At 43.2% G+C, this 24156-nt stretch overlaps 1 protein-coding gene across 3 annotated transcripts in view; it reads right to left on the reverse strand.

Moving 5' to 3' along the window:
- Window positions 1–2193: 2193 nt before the first annotated feature.
- Window positions 2194–24156, reverse strand: part of LOC137321262 (A-kinase anchor protein 2) — a 152106-nt gene continuing 130143 nt past the window's right edge. For all 3 annotated transcript variants that reach the window (XM_067983608.1, XM_067983607.1, XM_067983609.1), the window contains exon 4: window positions 2194–7991. In XM_067983608.1, coding sequence (XP_067839709.1) covers window positions 7899–7991 — 93 coding nt within the window. In that variant the 3' untranslated portion in view covers window positions 2194–7898. The remainder of the gene's footprint in view (window positions 7992–24156) is intronic.

The following is a 24156-nucleotide window of genomic DNA, read 5'->3' on the forward strand; positions in this document are numbered from 1 at the left end:
AGCTGAGTGTGTGAGATATTTCAGTAACATTTAAATAGTTCCTGTTTGGCAAATGGAAAACTGTTTACAACAGCAACAACAACTTGCATTTATATAGAGGAACATTTACCTGAGGAAGGAGGAAGCCTCCGAAAGCTTGTGAATTTAAAATAAAATTGCTGGACTATAACTTGGTGTTGTAAAATTGTTTACATTTATATAGCGCCTTTAACATAGTAGAACATCTCGAGGTGCTTCACAGGAGCGTAATCAAACAAAATATGAAACCAAGCCACATAAAGACATATTAGGACAGATGACGAATAGCTTAGGCAAGCAACCTGATCTTTTATCAACTTATGAAGGACAATGGCTAACTTTCAAAAGCAAAAGACAAGGAAGTAGCTAGGTGAGCTGCTACACTGCAGCAGTTAACAGCTGGCTCAGATAGAAGGATACATTTTGTGAGGCTCAGCCCTACGGAATTGGTGAGCATGAGCTTGGTGGGCAAGGGACTGCCAGGGAGGAGAGAGCAAGGACATATGGAAGTTAAAAATAAATCTGTTGCCCGTATCCTAACTCGCACTAAGTCCCATTCACCCATCACCTCTGTGCTCACTGACCTACACTGGCTCCCAGTCCGGCAATGCCTCAAGTTTTAAAATTCTCATTCTTGTTTTCAAATCCCTCCACGGCCTCGCCCCCTTCCTATCTCTGTAACCTCCTCCAGCCCTACAGCCCTCCGAGATCTCTGCGCTCCTCCTCTTGCGCATCCCTGATTTTCATCGCTTTACCATTGGCGGCCGTGCCTTCAGCCTAGGCCCTGAGCTCTGGAACTCCCTCCCTAAACTTCTCCGCCTCTCTACCTCTCTCTCTCCTCCTTTTAGACGCTTCCTTAAAACCTGCCTCTTTGACCAAGCTTTTGGTCACCTGTCCTAATATCTCCTCGTGTGGCTCGGTGTCAAAGTTTTGTTTGATAATCACTCCTGTGAAGCAGCTTGGAACATTCTACTATGTTAAAGGCGTTATATAAATGCAAATTGTTGTTGCTGTTAAAAGAAAGTTGTGCTTCTCAGAGTGCACCATGTGGTGAGGTACTGCACCAGACAACTCAAGTAGATTCTAGATTTGACCCTGAGGTCTATACTGAATTAACTGATCTCACTGGCAGTGTGGGCACTATAGTGTTTACAGACTGATGTGGGGTTGGGGTGGGGGGGAGCGGGAGACAGAATTTTCACTCCTCATCGCTGTCCGTTGACTATCGCTGGAAAGTGCGCGTTTGTGGCTGTTGGATGAGGATAGGGTTGGCTGTCAATCGTTAACTCACTAAATACTAGAGGGGTACTGTGGCCGCAATAACATCAATAACAAATCCTCATAACAGGCAGGAGTTTTTTGATAAATGAAGTGGAGAAAAATACTTTATATTGACATTACTTTCGCAAAGATTTTCAAGGTTATGAAAGAGTTTGGGAAGTAAATAGTGAAGGATTGTTTACACTGGTCGGTGAATCAGTAACAAGGGGGCATCAACTCTGGGCTATCACTAGAAAATTCAATGGAGAAGTTAGAAGACATTTTATGACACAGAGAATTATTAGAACATGGAATGCTTTACCACAAATGCGTATTGAGGCAGAGGATGCAGCTTCATTTAACAGGAAATTGGATATTTGAAATGGAAAAATAGAAGAGGATAAAGGGGAAAGGGCAGGGAAATGGGATTGGAGTAGATTGCTCCCATTGAAGAGCTAGCACTTGCACAGGCAAGATGGGCTGAATGATCTCCTTCAGTACTGAAGGATATCAAGGGTTAAGGAACCAAGGCAGATAGATGGAGTTAAGATACAGATCATCCATGATCTAACTGAATGGAGGAACAGGTTCGAGGAGCTGATTGGCCTACACCTGTTCCTATGTTCCAATATTCCTACTGGAATTTCTATGATTCCTAACATCTGGCAGGGCCACTGGATATCTAGGGACAGGATGTGATAGGAAGTGGAAAGTGTGAAATCAATCATTCAGTGTTTCAGGTCCTCAAGACACCTTTGAAGGTTTAAAACAAGGAGCAGCAGTGATCACAATTCAGGCCTAGGTCCACCAACTGTGCAGCTCAGTTCCTTGTGAGGAAAACAATCAAAAAATTGCAACAATTTTGCCCACACAATGAATCCCCACACATAAAGCTGAATAAACACAAGAGAAAAATTAAGCAAAGCCAGATTTTATTGCAACATAGTCCTGCATAGTGATAAACATCTTTGATACTCCATTGGAGCTCTCCTTACAAAAATACCGAGCCAATATTCACTTTAAAATATATTTATAATTCCATAAAGTTTAGGCATTGTTTGGATAACTACATAATAAAAGTTCATAACATCAGATCTAGAAAATAAAGTTTCAATACTTTGGCGTTACCAACAAAAAATCTGAACTGCTCCAAGTATTCTGCTGGACCAGTTATGTTAGTGAGCCATTGTGAACATCTTGTGCAATTTTGAATAAACAGGAACTCCTGTCTGATTGGCTGACTTACTGAAGACTGATTTTTTTTCAATGGTCAGTACCACACCTTATAACACACCCTGCTTCACCACATATACCTTACATTATCACATATACCTACATTATCACATATACCCTACATTATCACATATATCCTACACTTTAATGCATCCTACATCATAACAGATCTCGTGTTATCAAATATACTATACCTTACTGCGCGTATACCCTTCATTATAACACACCTTTTGCTACAACATATATCCAAACCTTATAGCATATTTGATGCTGTGTACAACTATATATTGCGATGTTATTACGTTATATAACCTACACTACGCACCCTATAGTATCACATATATCCAATATAATATCACACTTTGTGCTATCACATCGCCTACATTATTACACACCCATGTTATCATATATTATCTATATTATAGCACACATCCTATACTATCATTGTCCTCACATTAACAGACACACATCATATTAGGACTAACACTCTACCTATCATTTGTCCTGGACTTTATTTCCCATCTGCAGCTGTACAATTTCTATTAGTGGGAGCTGTGTTGGCACCAACTGTGCCATTTCCAACTCTCTTTAAGAACTAGGAGCAGAGAGTTATGGCTAGAGCCCATTGGATAGAGTAATATTCCATAGAGAAAGGAATAGAAGGATATGCTGATGGGGTTAGATGAAGTAGGGTGGAAGAAGACTCATGTGGAGCATAATCACCAGCATGGACCAGTTGGGCCAATTGGCCTGTTTTTGTGCCGAAAATTCTCTGTAATTCTATGGATAGTAGAGGTGGTGTCTCTTGAGCAGGGCAACTCACCATTTCCAGCTGACTTTCAGCTACTGCTGGGGGTGAAAGGAAAAGTTCAGATAGAATCTCAATTGTTCTCTTCCCTGGTGATCGATTTCCTTAAACTTGAGCTGAGAACGTCAATGCTGTATAAACCGAAAGTCTATCCTCTTAAGTGGTGGGACAGAATTTTGGGAGAAAATACTTATCAGCAAACAAAAAGAAAAGTGACCACAGTTCAGGAAGGTTATGTGCCCACAGCAAGATGCAGAATCCCCCCAAAATAGACTGGGCAAAACCCACTGCAAGTAGACTTAAAGAAATATTCAATATATTCACGCAGGGCAAAGGTGGTATTATTACGCTCTGCCAGATGCCTGACTTAACAGCACAATTTTCAGTCAACCAAAGGAACCCAACTAAACGCCCTAATAAGTTTAAAATCATCCACATTACTTCCTTGTGTTCCTTTTTTTTGTGCTAGATCCTAAACGTATATAGTAAAGACACAGCATAAAATGTAGAATCAGGTCATGGCAATGAGAAATCATCACTGAAAACATAAAACTGCACATTTGCACACTCACAGGTACACGGGGATAGGGCGGGGGAGTGGGACTGGCTGGATTGCTCGTGCATAGGGCCGGCATGGACTCGATGGGCTGAATGGCCTCCTTCCGTGCTGTAACCGTTCTATGGTTTTATGATTCTAAGCATAATCTCAACTTGTAGTCATTGAATACAATACTACATTATCCACACGGTACAGCGTTATAAACATCAAGCAGGAGCTGCTTCTCAAACTGAAACTGTTAAGAACACACATTGGTACTAAATTCAGGAGGTTCAGGCAGGGTGTGCTATTGAGAAGTACTGACCTTTACATCTTAGCCCGTGAGGTTAGGGAAATTCTAGCAGAATCGTTGGAGTTTGCCTCCCTATTTAAAGGGTACTGTCATCACATTCAGGACTTTTCAACCAGACTAAGTCCCTTGAAGAGCCAGGAGCAGCCTGCTCAGAAACCTCAGCTGACAGTCCCTCTTATTAGGCCGCTGGAATAAGTTAGCATTCCCACAGATTCTATCAGTTGCAGTGCTAACCTGAGCGACAGGTTATTTTTCTTGTTATCTATTTACATGATTGCAGTGCTCTTCAAGCTCTCTTTTTGACCATCCCCCTGAATCTGGTAACTGTGTGATTTTCATAAACTTAGCTTTTTTTTTAAACAAGAAAAAGCTCAACATTTTTCATAATTTGCCATTACATTTTGGGTGGAGAAACCTTTTTCAGAGAGAAAAAAAAATCAATCAAAACACACAGAAGTATAACTACTTCTGCTTTGGCACTCCTGATCAAAATGGTCGTGCAAAACAAAAAGAGACAATAGACCTGCCCCTTTAAGGGAGACAGTTAATGCAGACTTATCCCTATTCAGGGTTCCAAACGATAAGCTTTCACCTGTCTGCTTTCTTTAAGAATGGCGGCCTCATCTGTAAAGTCCAGATCAGCAGACATTTCATTCGGTGAAGTGAAGCGAATAGGACTCTGTAAATAAAATAGAGAAGGGAAACCTCAAGGAACAACTGCTAATTGATCCTGATTGTCACACTTTAGCTTTTATATTAACCAGTAGTCTTTCCTTTTTAATGTTCCCCCTTGACGAGTTTTTCTGTGTTCAGATCAAAACGTGGCAGAGACCACAGGAAAAAGTCATAAATCTTCCAACAAACGATTATGTTGCTATCAAGCTGACTGGTGTATCTGACCCCCCTCCCCCCCACACCAAATAAGGTAGTGCACCCCACACAACTTCATTTCCTCTTAAAATGCCTCTTCTAGTCTCCAGGTTGCAGACCTTCCTGAAAAGGAATGAACAACATAGGACACACAAAAAGGTTGCCAACCCTCCAGGATTGGCCTGGAGTCTCCAGGAATTGAAGATTAATCTCCTGGGCATTGCTGTGAGCAAACATGGGAGAACTATCATAGGGGTATATTAAAAAATGTTTTTTTTCATTTTCTTTGAATATTATTAGTTATAAAAATATTGGAGATGGTAAAAAAAAGGCTGTTTGACTGACAGTCAAGAATCATCCGATCAGGTTTATTTGCTTTCCAATTGGCTGTGGGAAGTGTGGGGCGGGGAGGAGCGTGAGGATGGACATGTCAGGCGACCAATGGCGGGAGCGTGGGGGCGGGGCAGTTGGAGCCAGGAGGTCATGTGATGAAAGCTCCAGGAATACGTCCAACCAGGGTTGGCAGCCCTATCAAGAGGCTAAAAACTGTTCAGCAAAAATTCCCCTGTTATAGTTTCACTAACTCAAAAGTGCAAGAATGTTGTAAAATGGTTCACGTAGATGTAACACTGATTTCTTGGGTCTATAATAAAAGGGCTTTGAGTTGCTTTGGGATGAACAATAAGTCAACCATCAGTCAGCCTGTTAACATTACTGGTGTCACATAACAGACTATAGAACAGCAAATGAACCAGCGCACAGGTCTGTGGTAAAGACACAGCTTTAAATGCAGAATCACATTACGGTAATGGAGAAACATCATTGAAAACCTAATGTGCTTGTGTAAACTCACAGGTACACGAGCATAATCTCAATGTGCAACAATACACATATATATGAACACAAAATATGTGATAGGTTAGTGACTCCCTTTATCTGCAAGATTAGCTCCTCACTCAGTCCGGTAATTATCATTTGTACATCAAAATTGTCAGCTCGTTGGATTACTGATGAATCATTTTTTCATCGAACAGATTGCATATCACACACACAAATAAAGGAAAAAATAAACCCAGAAATGTATAATAGGCTGTAAAATACAATTGCTGATATCTAGATACTTTCTGCTATGGTGAAGGGCTTCAACAGTTTTAAGTGGAGTTGGAGTCGAGCAGTAAAGTATTGCGGCCTATGTCTATATTGTTCTATCTACACTCATAACACATGCACATGAGGTACTGAGAAAAAAGGCAAGGAACCGCATAGCATGAAATCACAGCACTGGCACAATATCATCCCAACTCTGTTGGCAGCACAGGATACTTCGGATGGAAGTTAATAGTCTTGTCTTGGAGTATTGCTTTATTGAGAGAAAGAAAAACTACACTTGAGTAAATCTGGCGGCCCTTAACAATCTTTAATAGATGAAAAGCACAGGAATAAATACCACAATTCTTTGTAAGTCTCAAATTATTACCAGCTGAAAAAGAAAAACATGCAGTTATCATGCCAGGTCCTTCTGTCCTCTTAATTATGTTAACCTGACTATTTTGTTCAGTGCCTCTGGGGCCCAAAGACTAAAGGAATATTTATATATGCAACACAGTTTCTGCAGAAGCCACATGGACTATCTGACTAACCTTATATATAATCTGTGCTCTTTAGTTCAATGCTGGAGTCCTGTTTTCTGCTGTTTCCTGTCTCCACCCCCCCCACCCCCCCAACCCTCTCAATGCTGGTAAATAAACTGCATGTAATGCAGACACGTTTTGACTGTACTGCAACTGACTCAGTCACTCACAAAAACAAGGGACATGCAGAGAATTGACTGAGGCCGACATTCACAATCTTGTCGCTTCAACCAGAAAAAAAAATTACCTTTAGAAAAGTTTAGGACGCTTCAGTGTAACCATTTGGTTTGGTTGACTTGGGCTGTATGTTGCCAAAAAAAAGTCAACTGCTCTGCATTTCTGTCTTCTCACCGATCAGCCATCCCAAAGAAACGGGGGCGATTTCTTTCCCTTTCTCTCCATGTCCTTCCCCTCCCCTGGTCTGTAGCGATAAACAAGATCGCCCCTTTGGATTTCAATAGGGCGCGCACTATTCGCTGTAATAAATTAAGAAAATAAAAGCAAATCCTTTATAAAACATGGGTCTGTCGCTCACAGAGTTAGCAGTTGGAATAGTGGACTGTTTCTTTGCTGCTGTCAACTTCTACAGTGTATGAATAATACCGTGTAGGATAAGGTTATGCACCAAAGAAGGGAGTGGGAGTTTCAATTGAGCCTGAAACTCTGCAGTTAACAGGTCAATATAACCGATTAGAGTGCCACCAAGTGGAATTTGCTGCTCAGATGAAGACCCTGGCCATCCTTGAAGATGAAGAACCACATCTCTTCTGCTGCTTTTCTCTCAGGGGTGTGTACGAAAAATGATGACTTTAAATTAAGAGGGAAGAAATAAAAGTGTACGAACGTTGTAAGATCTGACCATGGCTGCGTACAAGGAAGCGAACACCACTGGAAATCTGAGCGCCTGTGGATTAAACACAACCCCCGGGGCACAATGAAATCCAGGGACGCTAGCAGTATTTATACATATATGAGCTATTGGCTCTTCACATTCTGCAGTCACCGTCAGGGAATCCATGCTTTTTTTTTGTCGTTGTTGCAGTTTCTGGGTTGAATATTAAAACACAGAAGCTTCTCTCCATTTACCGTTTCATCATGCTCGCAAAGTTGACTTGTAGATTCTTCTGCGAAGAGTGCGGCTTGGCTTTGCCTGAATAAATACGCTGCATTGTACCCGTCCTTCAGCCAAAACAAAAGGGGATTCTTGACCTTTTCCTGATGATAGAATTACTGCTTCTCTTCATGGTTGGCATAAATGCCAGCCTCCCAGCGTAGGGCCATGGCGCTCTTTCGACGGGTCACCCTGGTAGCCTCAAGGACCTGGAAGAGTTGCAAACCCCCCGCCCCAAGAGAAGTGAGCAAAAAGGGGAGAGAAGAGAAGGAAAAAAAAAATCAAAGATCAACAAAGGCTTGAAATGAAAATCCCTTTCTTCAAAGTGAACTCCCATCATGCTAACAGGTTACTCTATCCCTGTGCAAATCCTCTATTAAAACCTTCCTCTTCAAAAAGGTGCATGTTCCGATATCTACACCTTAGATAATCTTCTCGTAATGGCTTTTTATCCCCCCATTTGGTGGAGATAAAACGGAAAACAGAATGCGAGGAATCGGAAATAAAAAGGGAAAACACTGGAAATGCACTGCAGATCCATTAGCATCTGAAAGAGAGATGGGTTAGTGTTTTAGGTGTGACCCTGTGTCACGACAGTTTAAACATTAATCTTTCAGATGCTGACCAATCTGCTGTGCTTTTCCTCTTTTTATTTTACATCGTTCCTTTGTCACCTAATGAACCGTTCAAACTGAACAGAGTTTGCAGCTCATGACATTAGCAGTGAAACAGTTCAATAAGATCCGGAGGGAGTGGGAGAAACATAAATTTAACAATATAAATTAATGTATCAATTCAGATTTAGATTCATGTGGAAAACTCCTGGAATAGTCACAGAATTTTTAAACAGTATTCTCTGGCACGCTAAATCCAAACTCTGTTACAGCACCATCTTTTGTAGTCGCAAGTCTAAATAGTTTTAAAGATGAACATTAATTGACTTTTACTTACAGATTAGGGAACTAAGTAGTGGATTTAACAGCAATAATGAACAAATGGACCAACTGTAATGATGCTGTTACCTTGGCAGTGACTGGTTCAGCCTTCAACTTGACCTTATTCCAATGCAGTCACTGGCACTGTGTAGGCCACTGACACAGGCAAAAACCTTCTTACCCCCTTTTTTGTTCGGCCTCATTTCCAACTTGCGAGCACAGTATTCTAAATGAGGAACTGGGTAGCTGTTCACATTCCCAATGTTTGCTGTTAGTCACTCAACTGGGAGCGTCACTTTGAGAAGGAAGTGGGTATATAAATGAAAGGTAGAAACTAAAGATGGCATTCTTTTTATCGGCTTACCTAGGCTGGATTGATTCACAGTCGTTACATGATGGTGTCCATCCTTCCATGTTGAGACAGTGTTCAAGACTCCCTCTTGCGAGCAGTTCGATTTCAAAAGAGGGAGTCTGGAACTTGTAGTCTCAACATGGACTTTTACTCTCTTCAATCACGACACATATAAATAAAATTAATTGGAATAAAACACACTGAATTAATAAATTCCAGACAAGACGGTGCCTCTGAGAATATTTATTAGTCTGGTGGAATACTTGAATGGGAAGGGCCAAAGAATTGGACTGTGGCCTGAGACTGCATGGTCCACACAACTGAATGTTGTGACCGCTATAAACAGTGTAAAGATTGGTCAGGTGTGAAATTGTGATTGATAAGCAATTAAAAGCGTCTCACACACACACTTTCAATGTGTCCAAACGCTATCGTCACATTCAGTTATTTTGAGGCAGTATTGCGAATGCATTTTTTTTTAAACAGAGGCATTCTTTCATAAAGGACTAGGTGTCGTCAAGCAGAATCTCAAGCATAGCCGACACTGGATACCATGTTCGAGCCCAGCCTAGGTAAACTAAGAGAAAATGGGTGTCATTTATTCTTTTTTTAAAAAACAGTAGTTTTATGAGATGGAGCACTTGGAGGTACAAATCCACAGCACCAGGCTACAAAAAAACATGGAGTAGGTGACTTCATTTCAAATAATTGTAGCCCCTTGCGAAGAATAGCCACCTTCTAACCTTGCGCTGACTCTGATTCTATGATAGTGAGTATCCACTCTGACCTTCACATGGTAAATAGAGAAACAAACAATACTTGAGGGGGGGGGGAGGTGAAGCAAGAAAGGATTTGCATTTATTTAGTATCTCATCAATGTCCTCAGCATGTCCCACAGCAGTTCAAAACCAATTATTTACTTTCCACTGTTCTTCAGAAAAAAACACTGCTCCTTCTCTAGGTTTGAGATATGATAAATAAATTGGGGGAAAGACAGGCCGCTATTGTTTTATTTGCTGCCTTTTTTGGGGGCGATTTATAATCAAGATAAGGAATGTCAGTGAAATTCCAGCATCAAGGTATAACATGGGCTCGATTTAGAGTAAAACTCTTTGCCCTTGCACCAACAATGTGCTTTAGGTCCAGCCTTAATTGTTAGGTAAGGGTATTAAGGGTTACGGAACCAAGGTGGGTAGATGGGAGTTAAGATACAGATCAGCCATGATCTAACTGGATGGTGGATCAGGCTCGAGGGGCTGAATGGCCTACTCCTGTTCCTATGTTCCTTAGAAAAAGCATCCCCCACTGCACATGTGTGACACTTCCCATTTCCCACACCAGCTACCTTTATGGCCATTCTGACTTAAAATTGCAAATTTGTGCCACATTAAGGGGAGTTCTGAGCTGTCAGCCCTCAACTAATAGAAGGTAAGTTCAGCCCTGCTCTAAACTCATTTCACATATGTTATAGCCTGCAGAGAGAGAGGAGACTTTCATACAGTCACATCTGACTGAATTCCATCCAACAAATGAAAGGTTAGGATGCTGAGCTAGTGTGCGGTCCAGACCTCCTCTGTTTTCCCCTTGTTAAAAATGTAGCTTCTCTCACTCTGCTTGCATAACACATCATTCCTCTAGTATGAGGACGGGCCTGTGACCGTTTCCCAAGTCTCTGCCAATATTGCTCTTTAAATGATAGGAACATAGGAACAGGAGGAGGCCATTCAACCCCTCGAGCCTGTTCCGCCATTCAATTAGATCATGGCTGATCTGTATCCTAACTCTATCTACCCGCCTTGGTTCCATATCCCTTAATACCCTTTGCCCAACAAAAATCTATCAATCTCAGTTTTGAAATTTTCAATTGACCCCCAGCCTCAACAGCTTTTTGGGGGGGAAGAGAGTTCCAGATTTCCACTACCCTTTGTGTGAAGAAGTGAAGAAGTGCTCCCTGAATGGCCTGGCTCTAATTTTAAGGTTTTGCCCCCTTGTTCTGGACTCCCCCCACCAGAGGAAATAGTTTCTATCTACCCTATCAACTCCGTTAAGCTTCTTAAACACCTCAATTAGATCACCCCTTAATCTTTTATACTCAAGGGAATACAAGCCTAGTCTATGCAACCTGTCCTCATAATTTAATCCTTTTAGCCCCGGTCTAACGGTGAATGTGAAGGAATGCTAATGAAAACTGCCAAAATACATCACCTTACCATGTGGAGGCTACAGCGGATATTTTCACTATCACAGTAATTCAAAGTATTAGCACTCAGGTCGCTTGGTGCTGACAATGGTGTGGATAAAGAGTTAGCTGCTGGCTGTGAATGTTGCCAGGCTATCAAAAAACGCACTGAGAATGCAGCACATAACTTAACATAGCCACACGACACTAAGATTTTGTACCCCAAGTTTGTTTTATGGTAATTAATGCACACAACTGCTCGACCTTGTAATTCACTACTGCTAAATCGTTAAGTATATGGGGTACAGCGCAGGGTCACAGGAGTATGCCTAGAATAACCCACTCGCAGACACCTCTCCATTTGCTGCATGAGCGAGTCGCTCCGGGGGCTATTCTCGAGACTCCTACGGCCCGGGAGAGATGATTCTGTTGTTAATGACGCGCATAGGTCAGGAAGCACGTGGAATGTCAGCTCGTTAAGTGTTGCCATGGTACAGCCTCAGCTGTCAGCGATGGGTGGCCCGCCACATATCTGCACACGAGGCGGTTATCAAAAATGGTGGCGATCAATTAAGCGAGTTATAAAAGGAAGCAGAGAGAGTGCAACGGTAACCAATGAGAAACCGTTGCTGATAGTGGGTCAACTAATCAATACTTGAACCAGTTCCTTTTGCAAACTCACTTTCCTGGGTTTCCCCTTCTGTGGTGAAGCTGATTACTCCATCTGTGTCACGTAAAATAGTGCAATATTATAATAGCGGAAAGTCTTACAGCTTCCTCCTTCGCTATGAGTAAGTGAGAACACATGCATATTCTACTGAACTTTAGAAAAACATTTCTTTTTAAAACTGATTTGCTCTCACATCTCCTCGTGATGAAGTGATAAAATAACTGCAGAAGATATGCCCAGTACATTTCTGTCAGGTTTACTATAGTCTAGTTGTTATTTTTGTTCTCTCGTAGTTTTCTCTCCTGCAATCACCACATCCTCTTGGTTAGTAAGGGGGCTCCACTGGGCTAGCATTCTGCAGTCTCCCAATCCAAAAAGAACGGGCATTTATAACAACAACAACAACTTGCATTTATATAGCGCCTTTAACATAGTAAAATATCCCAAGGTGCTTCACAGGAGTGTTATCAAACAAAATTTGACACCGAGCCACATAAGTAGATATTAGATATAAGGTGACCAAAAGCTTGGTCAAAGAGGTAGGTTTTAAGGAGCGTCTTAAAGGAGGAGAGAGAGGTAGAGAGGCGGAGAGGTTTAGGGAGGGAATTCCAGAGCTTAGGGCCCAGGCAGCTGAAGGCACGGCCGCCAATGATGGAACGATAAAAATCAGTGATGTGCAAGAGGCCAGAATTGGAGGAGTACAGAGATTGCGGAGGGTTGTCGGGCTGGAGGAGGTTACAGAGATGGGGGGGGGGGAGGCGAGGCCACGAGTCCCCTGAGGGCATCTCGCTCTCTATTCAGTTCACAGCGGTTTCTGTGGCACAGACGTGAATCCAGGATGGTATGTTGCCTCCCTGGTGCCAGAGTCAAGGATGTTACTGAGCGGCTGCAGAACATTCTGGAGGGGGAGGGTGAACAGCCAGAGGTCATGGTCCATGTCGGTACCAACGACATAGGTAGAAAAAGGGATGAGGTCCTGCAGGAAGATTTTTAAGGAGTTAGGAAAGAGATTAAGAAGTAGGACCTCAAAGGTAGTAATCTCCGGATTACTCTCGGTGCCACACGCTAGTGAGTGTAGAAATAGAAGGATAGAGCAGATGAATGTGTGGCTGGAGAGATGCAGGAGGGAGGGATTTGGATTCCTGGGGCATTGGGGCCAGTTCTAGAGAAGGTGGGACCTGTACAGGTTGGACAGGTTGCACCTCAACAGAGCTGGGACTAATGTCCTTGTGGGGAGGTTCGCTAGTGCTATGGTGGGTGGGGGGGGGGTAATTTGGCAGTGGGATGGGCACCAGGATGTAGCATTGGAAAGTAGAAGCAAGGTGCACAAAGGATCGGGAGAGACAGATAACACTAGAGTAAGAAATGGTGCAGTAGTAGATGCGACCAGACTAAGAGAGAGTTCAAGAAGGTCTAAGATAGATTTACAGTGCATTTGTATAAACGCACCAAGCATGATAAACAATGTTGGAGAGCGGCAGGCGCAATTAGCCACATGGGAATATGATGTTGTGGTGATAATGGAGACCTGACTCAAAAAAGGGCAGGATTGGGTACTAAATATTCCTGGATATAAGTTGTTCAGGAAAGATAGGGAAGGAAAGAAAGTAGGATGGGTGGTGGTATTGATTAAGGAGAATATTGCAGTGCTGGAGAGAGAGGATGTCCTGGAGGGGTCAAGGACAGAATCTATTTGGTTAGCGTTAAGAAATAATAGAGGTGCCATTACACTACTGGGTGTATTCTATAGGCCACCAACTAGTGGGAAGGAGATAGAGGAGCAAATTTGCAGGGAAATTACAGAGAGGTGCAAAAGCCATAGAGCTGTGATAACGGAGGATTTCAACTACCCTAATATAGACTGGGATTGTAATAACATAAGGGGCAAAGAGGGGGAGGAATTTTTGAAGTGTGTTCATGAGAACTTTCTTGACCAGTACGTTTCTGGCCCAATGAGGAAGGAGGCATTGCTGGACTTGGTTCTGGGGAATGAAGTGGGCCAAGTGGAGCAAGTGTCAGTGGGGGATCATTTAGGAAACAGTGATCATAGTATCATAATGTTTAGCATAGCTGTGGAAAAGGACATGGACCACTCTAAAGTAAAAATACTCAATCAGAGGAGGGCCAATTTCAGTGGGATGAGAACAGATCTGTAATTGAACAATGGGCGGCCTTTGAGGAGGAGATGGTTCAGGTACAGTCTAGGTACATTCCCACACGGGAGAAAGGTAGGGCAACTAAAGCCAGAGCTCCCTGGATGACTAAAGAGATAGAGATAAGCAGAAAAAAGGCTGTATATAGAAAGTTTAGAGGGGAAGTAGAAAAGGAAATAAGAGGGGCAAAGAGAGAGTATGAGAATAGACTGGTGGCAAACATAAAAGGGAATCCAAAAGTCTTCTATAGGCATGTAAACAGTAAACGGGTAGTAAGAGGAGGGGTGCGGCCGATTAGGGACCATAAAGGAGATCTACTCATGGAGGCAGAGAGCATGGTTGAGGTACTGAATGAGTACTTTGCATCTGTCTTTACCAAGGAAGAAGATGCTGCCAGAGTCTCAGTAAAGGAAGGTGTAGTTGAGATACTGGATGGGCTAAAAATTGATAAAGAGGAGGTAGTGGAAAGGCTAGCTGTACTTTAAGTAGATAAGTCACCCAGTCCGGATGGGATGCATCCTTGGTTGCTGAGGGAAGTAAGGGTGGAAATTGTGGAGGTACTGGCCATAATCTTCCAAACATCTGTAGATACGGGGGTGGTGCCACAGGACCGAAGAATTGCAAAATGTTACACCCTTGTTCACAAAAGGGTGTAAGGATAAACCCAGCAACTATAGGCCAATCAGTTTAACCTCGATGGTGGGGAAACTTTTAGAAATGATAATCCGGGACAGAATTAATAGTCACTTGGACAAGTGTGGATTGATTAGGGAAAGCCAGCACGGATTTGTTAAAGGCAAATCGTGTTGAACTAACTTGATAGAGTTTTTTGATGAGGTGACAGATGAAGACAATACGGTTGATGTGGTGTTAATGGACTTTCAAAGGCCTTTGATAAAGTGCCGCATGGTAGGCTTGTCATCAAGACTGAAGTCCATGGAATAAAGGGGGCAGTAGCAGCATGGATACAAAACTGGCTAAGTAACAGGAAGCAGAGAGTAGTGGTGAACGGTTGTTTTTCGGACTGGAGGGAGGTGTACAGTGGTGTTCCCCAGAATTGGTCTAGGACCACTGCTTTTCTTGATATATATTAATGACGTAGACTTGGGTGTACAGGGCACAATTTCCAAATTTGCAGATGACACAAAACTTGGAAGTGTAGAAAAAAGTGAGGAGGATAGTGATAGATTTCAAGAGGATATAGACAGGCTGGTGAAATGGGTGGACATGTGGCAGATGAAATTTAACGCAGAAAAATGCGAAGTGATACATTTCGGTAGGAAGACCGTACGAATTAAGAGCAGGAGTAGGCCAGTCAGCCCCTCGAGCCTGCTGTGCCATTTGATAAGATCATGGCTGATCTGATTGTGACCTCAACCCTACTTTCCCGTCTACCTGCTCTAACCTTCGACTCCCTTGTTAATCAGGAATCTATCTAACTCAGCCTTAAAAATATTCAATGACCCTGCCTGCACTGCTCTCTGGGGAAGGGAGTTCCACAGACTCACGACTGTCTGAGAGAAAATATTTCTCATCATCTCCATCTTAAATGGGAGACCTCTTATTTTTAAACGGTGTGCGGACAACACAGTGTGAACTGCTGAGAGTTTGGTAAGTGTGGGAGTTCGGTGAAGTGGGGAAGGAGGTGCTGCTTTGCCTTGCTTTTCCTAACTTTTTCCCCAGAGCGGCAGTGGACCTGAGCATAGAAGACTGAGATTGGGGAATAGAAGCAGCAGCAGACCTGCAACAAGAGAAAACTACTGTGCGACGTCACAGGTGAGGCAGGAGAGTCCGAGATGTGAGCACAGTGTAAAAAGGAGAGACCAAAAGCGGGAGGAGAGTCTGAGAGTCTGAGGCAAGTCATGGCAGCACAGCTCGCACCCGTGATATGCTCCTCCTGCACTATGTGGGAAGTCATGGACACTACCAGTGTCCCTGGCGACCATGTGTGCAGGAGGTGTGTCCAGCTGCAGCTACTGGCAAACCGTATTTCGGAGCTGGAGCTGCGGGTGGATTCACTGTGGAGCATCCGTGATGCTGAGACTATCGTGGATAGCACGTTCAGTGAGGTGGTCACACCGCAGGTAAAGATTACGCAGGCAGAAAGGAAATGGGTGACCGCCAGGCAGAGTAAAAGGACTAGGCAGGTAGAGCAGGAGTCCCCTGGGGCCATCTCCCTCTCAAACAGATATACCGCTTTGGATACTGTTGGGGGAGATGGCTTGTCAGGGGAAAGCAGCAAGAGCCAAGTTCGTGGCACCACAGGTGGCTCTGCTGCACAGGAGGGGAGGAAGAAGAGTGGCAGGGCCATAGTGATAGGGGATTCAATTGTAAGGGGAACAGATAGGCGTTTCTGCGGCCGCAAACGTGACTCCAGGATGGTATGTTGCCTCCCTGGTGCTAGGGTCAAGGATGTCACGGAGCGGCTGCAGGGCATTCTGGAGGGGGAGGGTGAACAGCCAGTAGTCGTGGTCCATATTGGTACCAACGACATAGGTAAAAAAAGGGATGAGGTCCTGCAAGGTGAATTTAAGGAGTTAGGAGATAAATTAAAAAGCAGGACTTCAAAGGTAGTGATCTCGGGATTACTACCAGTGCCACGTGCTAGTGAGTATAGGAACAGGAGAATAGACAGGATGAATGCGTGGCTGCAGGGATGGTGTAGGAGGGAGGGATTTAGATTCCTGGGACATTGGGACCGGTTCTGGGAAAGGTGGGACCTGTACAAGCGGGACGGGTTACACCCGAGCAGGACCGGGACCAATGTCCTCGCGGGGGTGTTTGCTAGTGCTGTTGGCGAAGGTTTAAACTAGAGTGGCAGGGGGATGGGAACCTGAGCGGGGAGTCAGAAGGGAATAAAGTTGAGAGCAGCAAGAGAGGGGAAGACCCAGGGGAAATTTACAATACAAATAGTACAAACAGTTGTTCAAGAACAAGTGAAAGGGAAAAGCGTAGAGCAGCGGAAAGAAAGTGTACCTTAGGCACGACATATAAAATAAAAACTAGAACCCAGCATCAAAGCTGAAGGTCACGCTAGGGTGTGTGGCCCAACTAAGAGTTCTATATACAAATGCACGGAGTATAAGGAATAAATTAAATGAACTACAGGTTCAAATTCAAATTGGAGGGTATGACATGATAGCTATTACTGAGACATGGCTGCAGGATGGTCAGGATTGGGAACTAAATATACCGGGTTATAAGGTCTACAGGAGAGATAGGGAAAATGGAAGAGGGGGAGGAGTAGCCTTAATGATTAGAGATGAAATCACTTCAATGATAAAGGGGGATATAACGAGAGTTAAGCAGCCAACAGAGACCTTATGGGTTGAATTGAGAAATAGGAAAGGATCTAAGACTATAGTGGGAGTTGTGTATAGGACCCCTGGCAGCAGCTCTGAAGTGCTAGATCGTATAAATGCGGAGATTAGACAAGCGTGTAAGAAAGGCATAGTGGTCTTAATGGGGGACTTTAACCTTCACATAGATTGGGAAAAGCAGACTAGCAACTGTCAGAAAGGTAGTGAATTTCTTGAGTGTGTCCGGGATAGTTTTCTACAGCAGTATGTCCTAGAGGCAACAAGGTGGCAAGCCATACTAGATTTAGTAATGAGTAATGAACCAGATTTAGTTAACGGCTTAACTGTGCGTGAACATCTATCCAATAGTGATCATAACATGATCGAGTTCAATGTAGTGTTTGAAAGGGAAAATAGTGAGTCAGCTGCTGAGATTCTAGACTTGGGCAAGGCAGACTTCAATGGGATGAGACAGCGACTGTCCACAGTAAACTGGGCAAATCTGTTAATGGGTAAAACGACTGATGATCAGTGGGAAATGTTTAAAGAAACATTTAATGTGATACAGAATCAGTTTATACCCCTGAGGGGCAAAAACTCTATTTGCCAAAAAAAACAGCCATGGACAACTAAAGAGGTAAGGGACAGTATAAGACGTAAGGAAAGGGCATACAAAAAGGCAAAAAATGGCACAGATCCTGGCGAATGGGAAAGATACAAAGATCAACAAAGGGTCACAAAACAGATAGTAAGGGCTACAAAAAGAGAGTATGAAAAGAAACTCGCAAGGGATATCAAAACCAATACGAAGAACTTTTATAGTTATATTAGGAAAAAGAGGGTGGTCAGGAGCAGTGTTGGCCCCTTAAAAACTGAAAGTGGGGATATTGTCATTGACAATGGGGAAATGGCAGACATGTTGAACGGTTACTTTGCATCAGTATTTACAGCAGAAAAAGAGGCTAGCATGCCGGAAATCCCAAGAAAACTAATATTGAATCGGGGACAGGGACTCGATAAAATTAACATAAGTAAAGCAACAGTAATGAAGAAAATAATAGCACGAAAGAGTGACAAATCCCCAGGACCAGATGGTTTCCATCCCGGGGTTTTAAAGGAAGTAGGTGAGCATATTGCGGATGCCCTAACTATAATCTTTCAAAGTTCTCCAGATTCAGGAACTGTCCCTCTAGATTGGAAAATTGCACATGTCACTCTGCTTTTTAAGAAAGGAGAGAGAGGGAAACCAGGGAATTATAGACCAGTTAGCCTAACATCTGTTGTGGGGAAAATGCTGGAGTCTATAATTAAGGATAGGGTGACTGGACACCTCGAGAATTTTCAGTTAATCAGAGAGAGCCAGCATGGATTTGTGAAAGGTAGGTCGTGCCTGACAAACCTGATTGAATTTTTTGAAGAGGTGACTAAAGTAATGGACAGGGGAATGTCAATGGATGTTATTTATATGGACTTCCAGAAGGCATTTGATAAGGTCCCACATAAGAGACTGTTAGCTAAGATAGAAACCCATGGAATCGAGGGAAAAGTACGGACTTGGTTAGGAAGTTGGCTGAGCGAAAGGCAACAGAGAGTAGGGATAATGGGTAGGTACTCACATTGGCAGGATGTGACTAGTGGAGTCCCGCAGGGATCTGTCTTGGGGCCTCAATTATTCACAATATTTATTAACGACTTAGATGAAGGCATAGAAAGTCTCATATCTAAGTTTGCCGATGACACAAAGATTGTTGTGGAGATGCCGGTGATGGACTGGGGTTGACAATTGTAAACAATTTTACAACACTAAGTTATAGTCCAACGATTTTTATTTGAAGTCAACGTTGCCAAGGCAACTGCCCGTTGCCTTGACAACGGGCAGTTGCAGGGGCAGTCTGTAAACACCATGTATTGTTCTATGATGTATAAATGCGTAGGCTTCAAGGAGCTCCTGACAATTACCTGAGGAAGGAGGAAGCCTCCGAAAGCTTGTAGATTTCAAATAAAAGTCGTTGGACTATAACTTGGTGTTGAAAAATTGTTTACAAAGATTGGTGGCATTGTAAGCAGTGTAGATGAAAACATAAAATTACATAGCGATATTGATAGATTAGGTGAATGGGCAAACCTGTGGCAAATGGAATTCAATGTAGACAAATGTGAGGTCATCCACTTTGGATCAAAAAAGGATAGAACAGGGTACTTTCTAAATGGTAAGAAGTTAAAAACAGTGGATGTCCAAAGGGACTTAGGGGTTCAGGTACATAGATCATTGAAGTGTCATGAACAGGTGCAGAAAATAATCAAGAAGGCTAATGGAATGCTGGCCTTTATATCTAGAGGACTAGAGTACAAGGGGGCAGAAGTTATGCTGCAGCTATACAAAACCCTGGTTAGACCGCACCTGGAGTACTATGAGCAGTTCTGGGCACCGCACCTTCGGAAGGACATACTGGCCTTGGAGGGAGTGCAGCGTAGGTTTACTAGAATGATACCTGGACTTCAAGGGTTAAGTTACGAGGAGAGATTACACAAATTGGGGTTGTACTCTCTAGAGTTTCGAAGGTTAAGGGGTGATCTGATTGAAGTTTATAAGATATTAAGGGGAACGGATAGGGTGGATACAGAGAAACTATTTCCGCTGGTTGGGGATTTTAGGAGTAGGGGGCACAGTCTAAAAATTAGAGCCAGACCTTTCAGGAGTGAGATTTGAAAACACTTCTCCATACAAAGGGTTGTAGAAGTTTGGAACTCTCTTCCGCAAACGGCAATTGATACTAGCTCAATTGCTAAATTTAAATCTGAGATAGATAGCTTTTTGGCAACCAAAGGTATTATGGGATATGGGCCAAAGGCAGGTATATGGAGCTAGATCACAGATCAGCCATGATCTTATCAAATGGCGGAGCAGGCACGAGGGGCTGAATGGCCTACTTCTGTTCCTATGTTCCTATAAACTATGACCCCTAGTTCTAGTCTCTCCCACAAGGGGAAATATCCTCTCAGCATCTACCCCTTCTAGTCCCCTCAGGATCTTATATGTTTCAATAAGATCACCTCTCATTCTTCTAAACTCCAATGTATACAGTCCCAACTTGTCCAACCTTTCTTCATAAGATAACCCCCTCATCCCAGGAATCAGTCGAATGAACCTTCTCTGAACCGCCTCTAAAGCAATTATGTCCTTTCTTAAATGAGGAGACCAAAACTGCGTACAGTATTCTGGATGTGGTCTCACCAATGCAGTGAGGAGAAGCAATATAAACTAGAGGGCACAATTCTAAAAGGGGTACAGGAACAGAGAGATCTGGGGGTATATGTGCACAAATCATTGAAGGTGGCAGGGCAGGTTGAGAAAGCGGTTAAAGAAGAATACGGGATCCTGGGCTTTATAAATAGAGGCATAGAGTACAAAAGCAAGGAAGTCGTGATGAACCTTTATAAAACACTGGTTTGACCACAACAGGAGTATTGTGTCCAGTTCTGGGCACCGCACTTTAGGAAAGATGTGAAGGCCTTAGAGAGAATGCAGAAGAGATTTACTAGAATGATTCCAGGGATGAGGGACTTCAGTTACATGGATAGACTGGAGAAGCTGGGGTTGTTCTCCTTGGAAAAGAGAAGATTGAGAGGAGATTTGATAGAGGTGTTTAAAATTATGAAGGGTCTAGATAGAATAGATAGAGAGAAACTGTTCCCATTGGCGGAAGGGTCAAGAACCAGAGGACATAGATTTAAGATGATTGGAAGAGAACCAAAGGTGACATGAGGAAAAACTTTTTTACACAGCGAGTGGTTAGAAATGGAATGCGCTGCCCGAGGGGGTGGTGGAGGCAGATTCAATCATGGCCTTCGAAAGGGAACTGGATAAGTACTTGAAAGTAAAAAAATTTGCAGGGCTACGGGGATAGGGTGGGGGAGTGGGACTAGCTGGATTGGTCTTGCATAAAGCTGGCACGGACTCGATGGGCCAAATGGCCCCCTTCCGTGCTGTAACCCTTCTATGATTAGGACAGGTGACCAAAAGCTTGGTGAAAGAGGTAGGTTTTAAGGGACGTCTTAAAGGAGGAGAGAGGTGAAGAGGTTTAGGGAGGGAATTCCAGAGCTTAGGGCCGAGGCAGCTGAAGGCACGGCCGCCAATGGTGGAGCGATTAAAACAGCTTAAGATGGTCATGTTTCCCCTTTCCCCAAGTGGGACAAAATCTGAGAAGCAGTCACCCTGGACTGCTCTTATTCCGTGCCCAGACACAAGAGTGGCACTGACACAGGTCGCCTGTCCGATCTCTTGGCCAGGGCACTGAATTAAATTCTAATAAAGTAACGTTTTGGAATGAGGTATAAATAATGTGATTGTCCAAACCCCAGACTCCCCCACCCTCTCCCCTCCCCTCTACATACATGAATTATGCCTGGTCACAGTTTGCTTTCTGTATGGGATTGGCTTACTATTGCTACCAAATAAGTAACAAACCTGAGGTGGAAATACAAACTGGACCAATTCAGATTTATTCAGGCAAATTGGAATTTGATCTGATTTAGAATAGTTTGGAAATGGCTGTTCCAGTCCACTTTAATACATCACATTCTTGGCTGTCCAGTGGTTAAATTCCTGACTATTTACTGTTGGGGGTCACACATCTGATTCGTGGCCATTTTGTTTGGAGGGGGGGAGGGGGAAAGGGGAAAGTGGAGCTATGAGTCTGGCTCCTGGACGTCACATCTGTATGAGTGGGTTTAGTCTCTGACTGTCTAGTGGGAGATTATCATGAAATCTTAGGAGGCTGTTCACCTCGTTGTTCCTTTGATGATGTTAGCTCCACACTGGAACCATCCACTTTAATCCCATTTCCCTTTAACATTTTTCTTCTTCCAGTGCTTAATTAGTTCCTTTAGACATTATGATTGATTCCTGGCTGTGTAGTGGGGGTGTTACTGGGGGCTGTTATTGTTCTGGCCCTTGGTATTTTAATGGGGAGTGGGGGCTAAATATGTTGAATCCTCTGCAGTCTCGCTGTTGCTATGTGTTTATTGTCAAATGTAAGGAATCTTACAACACCAGGTTATAGTCCAACTGTTTTATTTGAAAATCACAAGCTTTCGGAGGCTTTCTCCTCCGTCAGGTGAGCGAGTGTGTGATAAATATAACTCGCTCACCTGACGAAGGAGAAAGCCTCCGAAAGCTTGTGATTTTCAAATAAAACAGTTGGTGTTGTAAGATTCCTTACATTTGTCAACCCCAGTCCATCACCGGCATCTCCACATCATGTTTATTGTCAGTTTAATGACCTAACTTGTTGTCAGAATTGCTATCACTTAGAGGAGGCTCTCTCCCCACTGACGCACTGGTCTTGCCATTTGGAGTCGGAGGTTCTGAATTTTAGACTCTTCAAATCAGGAGTTCAAAACCTGTCTGAATATGTTTGAATTCTCTTTTAATTGACACGCCTGTCACTGTGGGTAAAGCAATCTTAGTGGAAAGACATTTTCTGTTGTAGATGTCGGAGGCACTGGAGAAGGTGTAAAACAAGAGTTACTAGGACGTTACCAGAACTGAGAGGTTATCTTTATCATGAAAGATTGAACAGGCTGGGGCTCTTTTCTGTAGAAAAGAGAAGACTGAGGGGTGTTCCGATGGAGGGCTTTAAGATTATGAAAGGGTTCGATCGGGTAGAAGTAGAGGAGATGTTTCCACTCGTGGCGGGGAGACCAAAACTAGGGGCCATAAATATAAGATAGTCGTTAATAAATCCAATAAAGAATTCTGGAGAAACTTCTTTACCTAGTTGAGGTGAATAGCATAGATGCATTTGAGGGGAAGCTAGATAAACACATGAGGGAGAAAGGAATAGAAGGTTACGCTGATAGGATGAGATGAAGAGGGGTGGGAGGAGGCTCGTGTGGAGTATAAACACCAGAATAGACCAGTAGGGCCGAATGGTCTGTTTCCGTGCTATACACTCTATGTAATTCTGTGTTGGAGGCACATTAAATTCTGCCCCAAAGACTGGAGGTTTCATCACGTGACCTCTTGCGCCAACCGCCCCGCCCAGTCAAACAGCCTTTCTTCACTATCTCTAATATTTTTAGAACTAATAAATAAAAGTGTTCAAAGAAAATGAGAAAAACCATAGGGTTTTAAAAAAAAATACCCCTATGGTTTTTCCCCTGTGTGTTGCTCGCTGCAGTGTCCTGGAGATTAATCTTTAATTCCTGGAGACTCCAGGGCAATCCTGGAGGGTTGGCAACCCTAGGCGGTGGTGGGGAGTCATCATACATATCCATTTCGTGATAATGTCATGAGGGTTAAAGTTTCAGTGTTTGTAAACAAAGATGCTCATTGCCTGTTTACCTTTATGTCTGTACGGCCGGCTCAGTCATAGATAACACACTGCAACGCCATCAACAGTACGCACATGCACACAGGCCCAGTACCCTTGGTAGGAGAGACATTGGTCGGGGAACACTACTATCAGTGAACCTAGTCTAGTCTGCTTTGGCCTCCTCTCATATCAAAGATGTTAGGAACACTTTACATAGAATTATACAGCAAAGAAACAGGCCATTTGACCCAACTGGTCTGTGTCGGTGATTATGCTCCACACAAGCCTCATCTCAACCTACTTCATTTATCCCTATCAGCATATCCTTCTATTCCTTTCTCCCTCATGTGTTTTTCCAGCTTCCCCTTAAATGCATTTATGCTATTAGCCTCAACTACTCCTTGTGGTAGTGAGTTCCACATTCTCACCACTCTCTGGGTAAAGAAGTTTCTCCTGAATTCCTTATTGG

This window comes from Heptranchias perlo, chromosome 4 (genome assembly GCF_035084215.1).
Source record: "Heptranchias perlo isolate sHepPer1 chromosome 4, sHepPer1.hap1, whole genome shotgun sequence".
In the NCBI taxonomy this organism is placed as follows: domain Eukaryota; kingdom Metazoa; phylum Chordata; class Chondrichthyes; order Hexanchiformes; family Hexanchidae; genus Heptranchias; species Heptranchias perlo.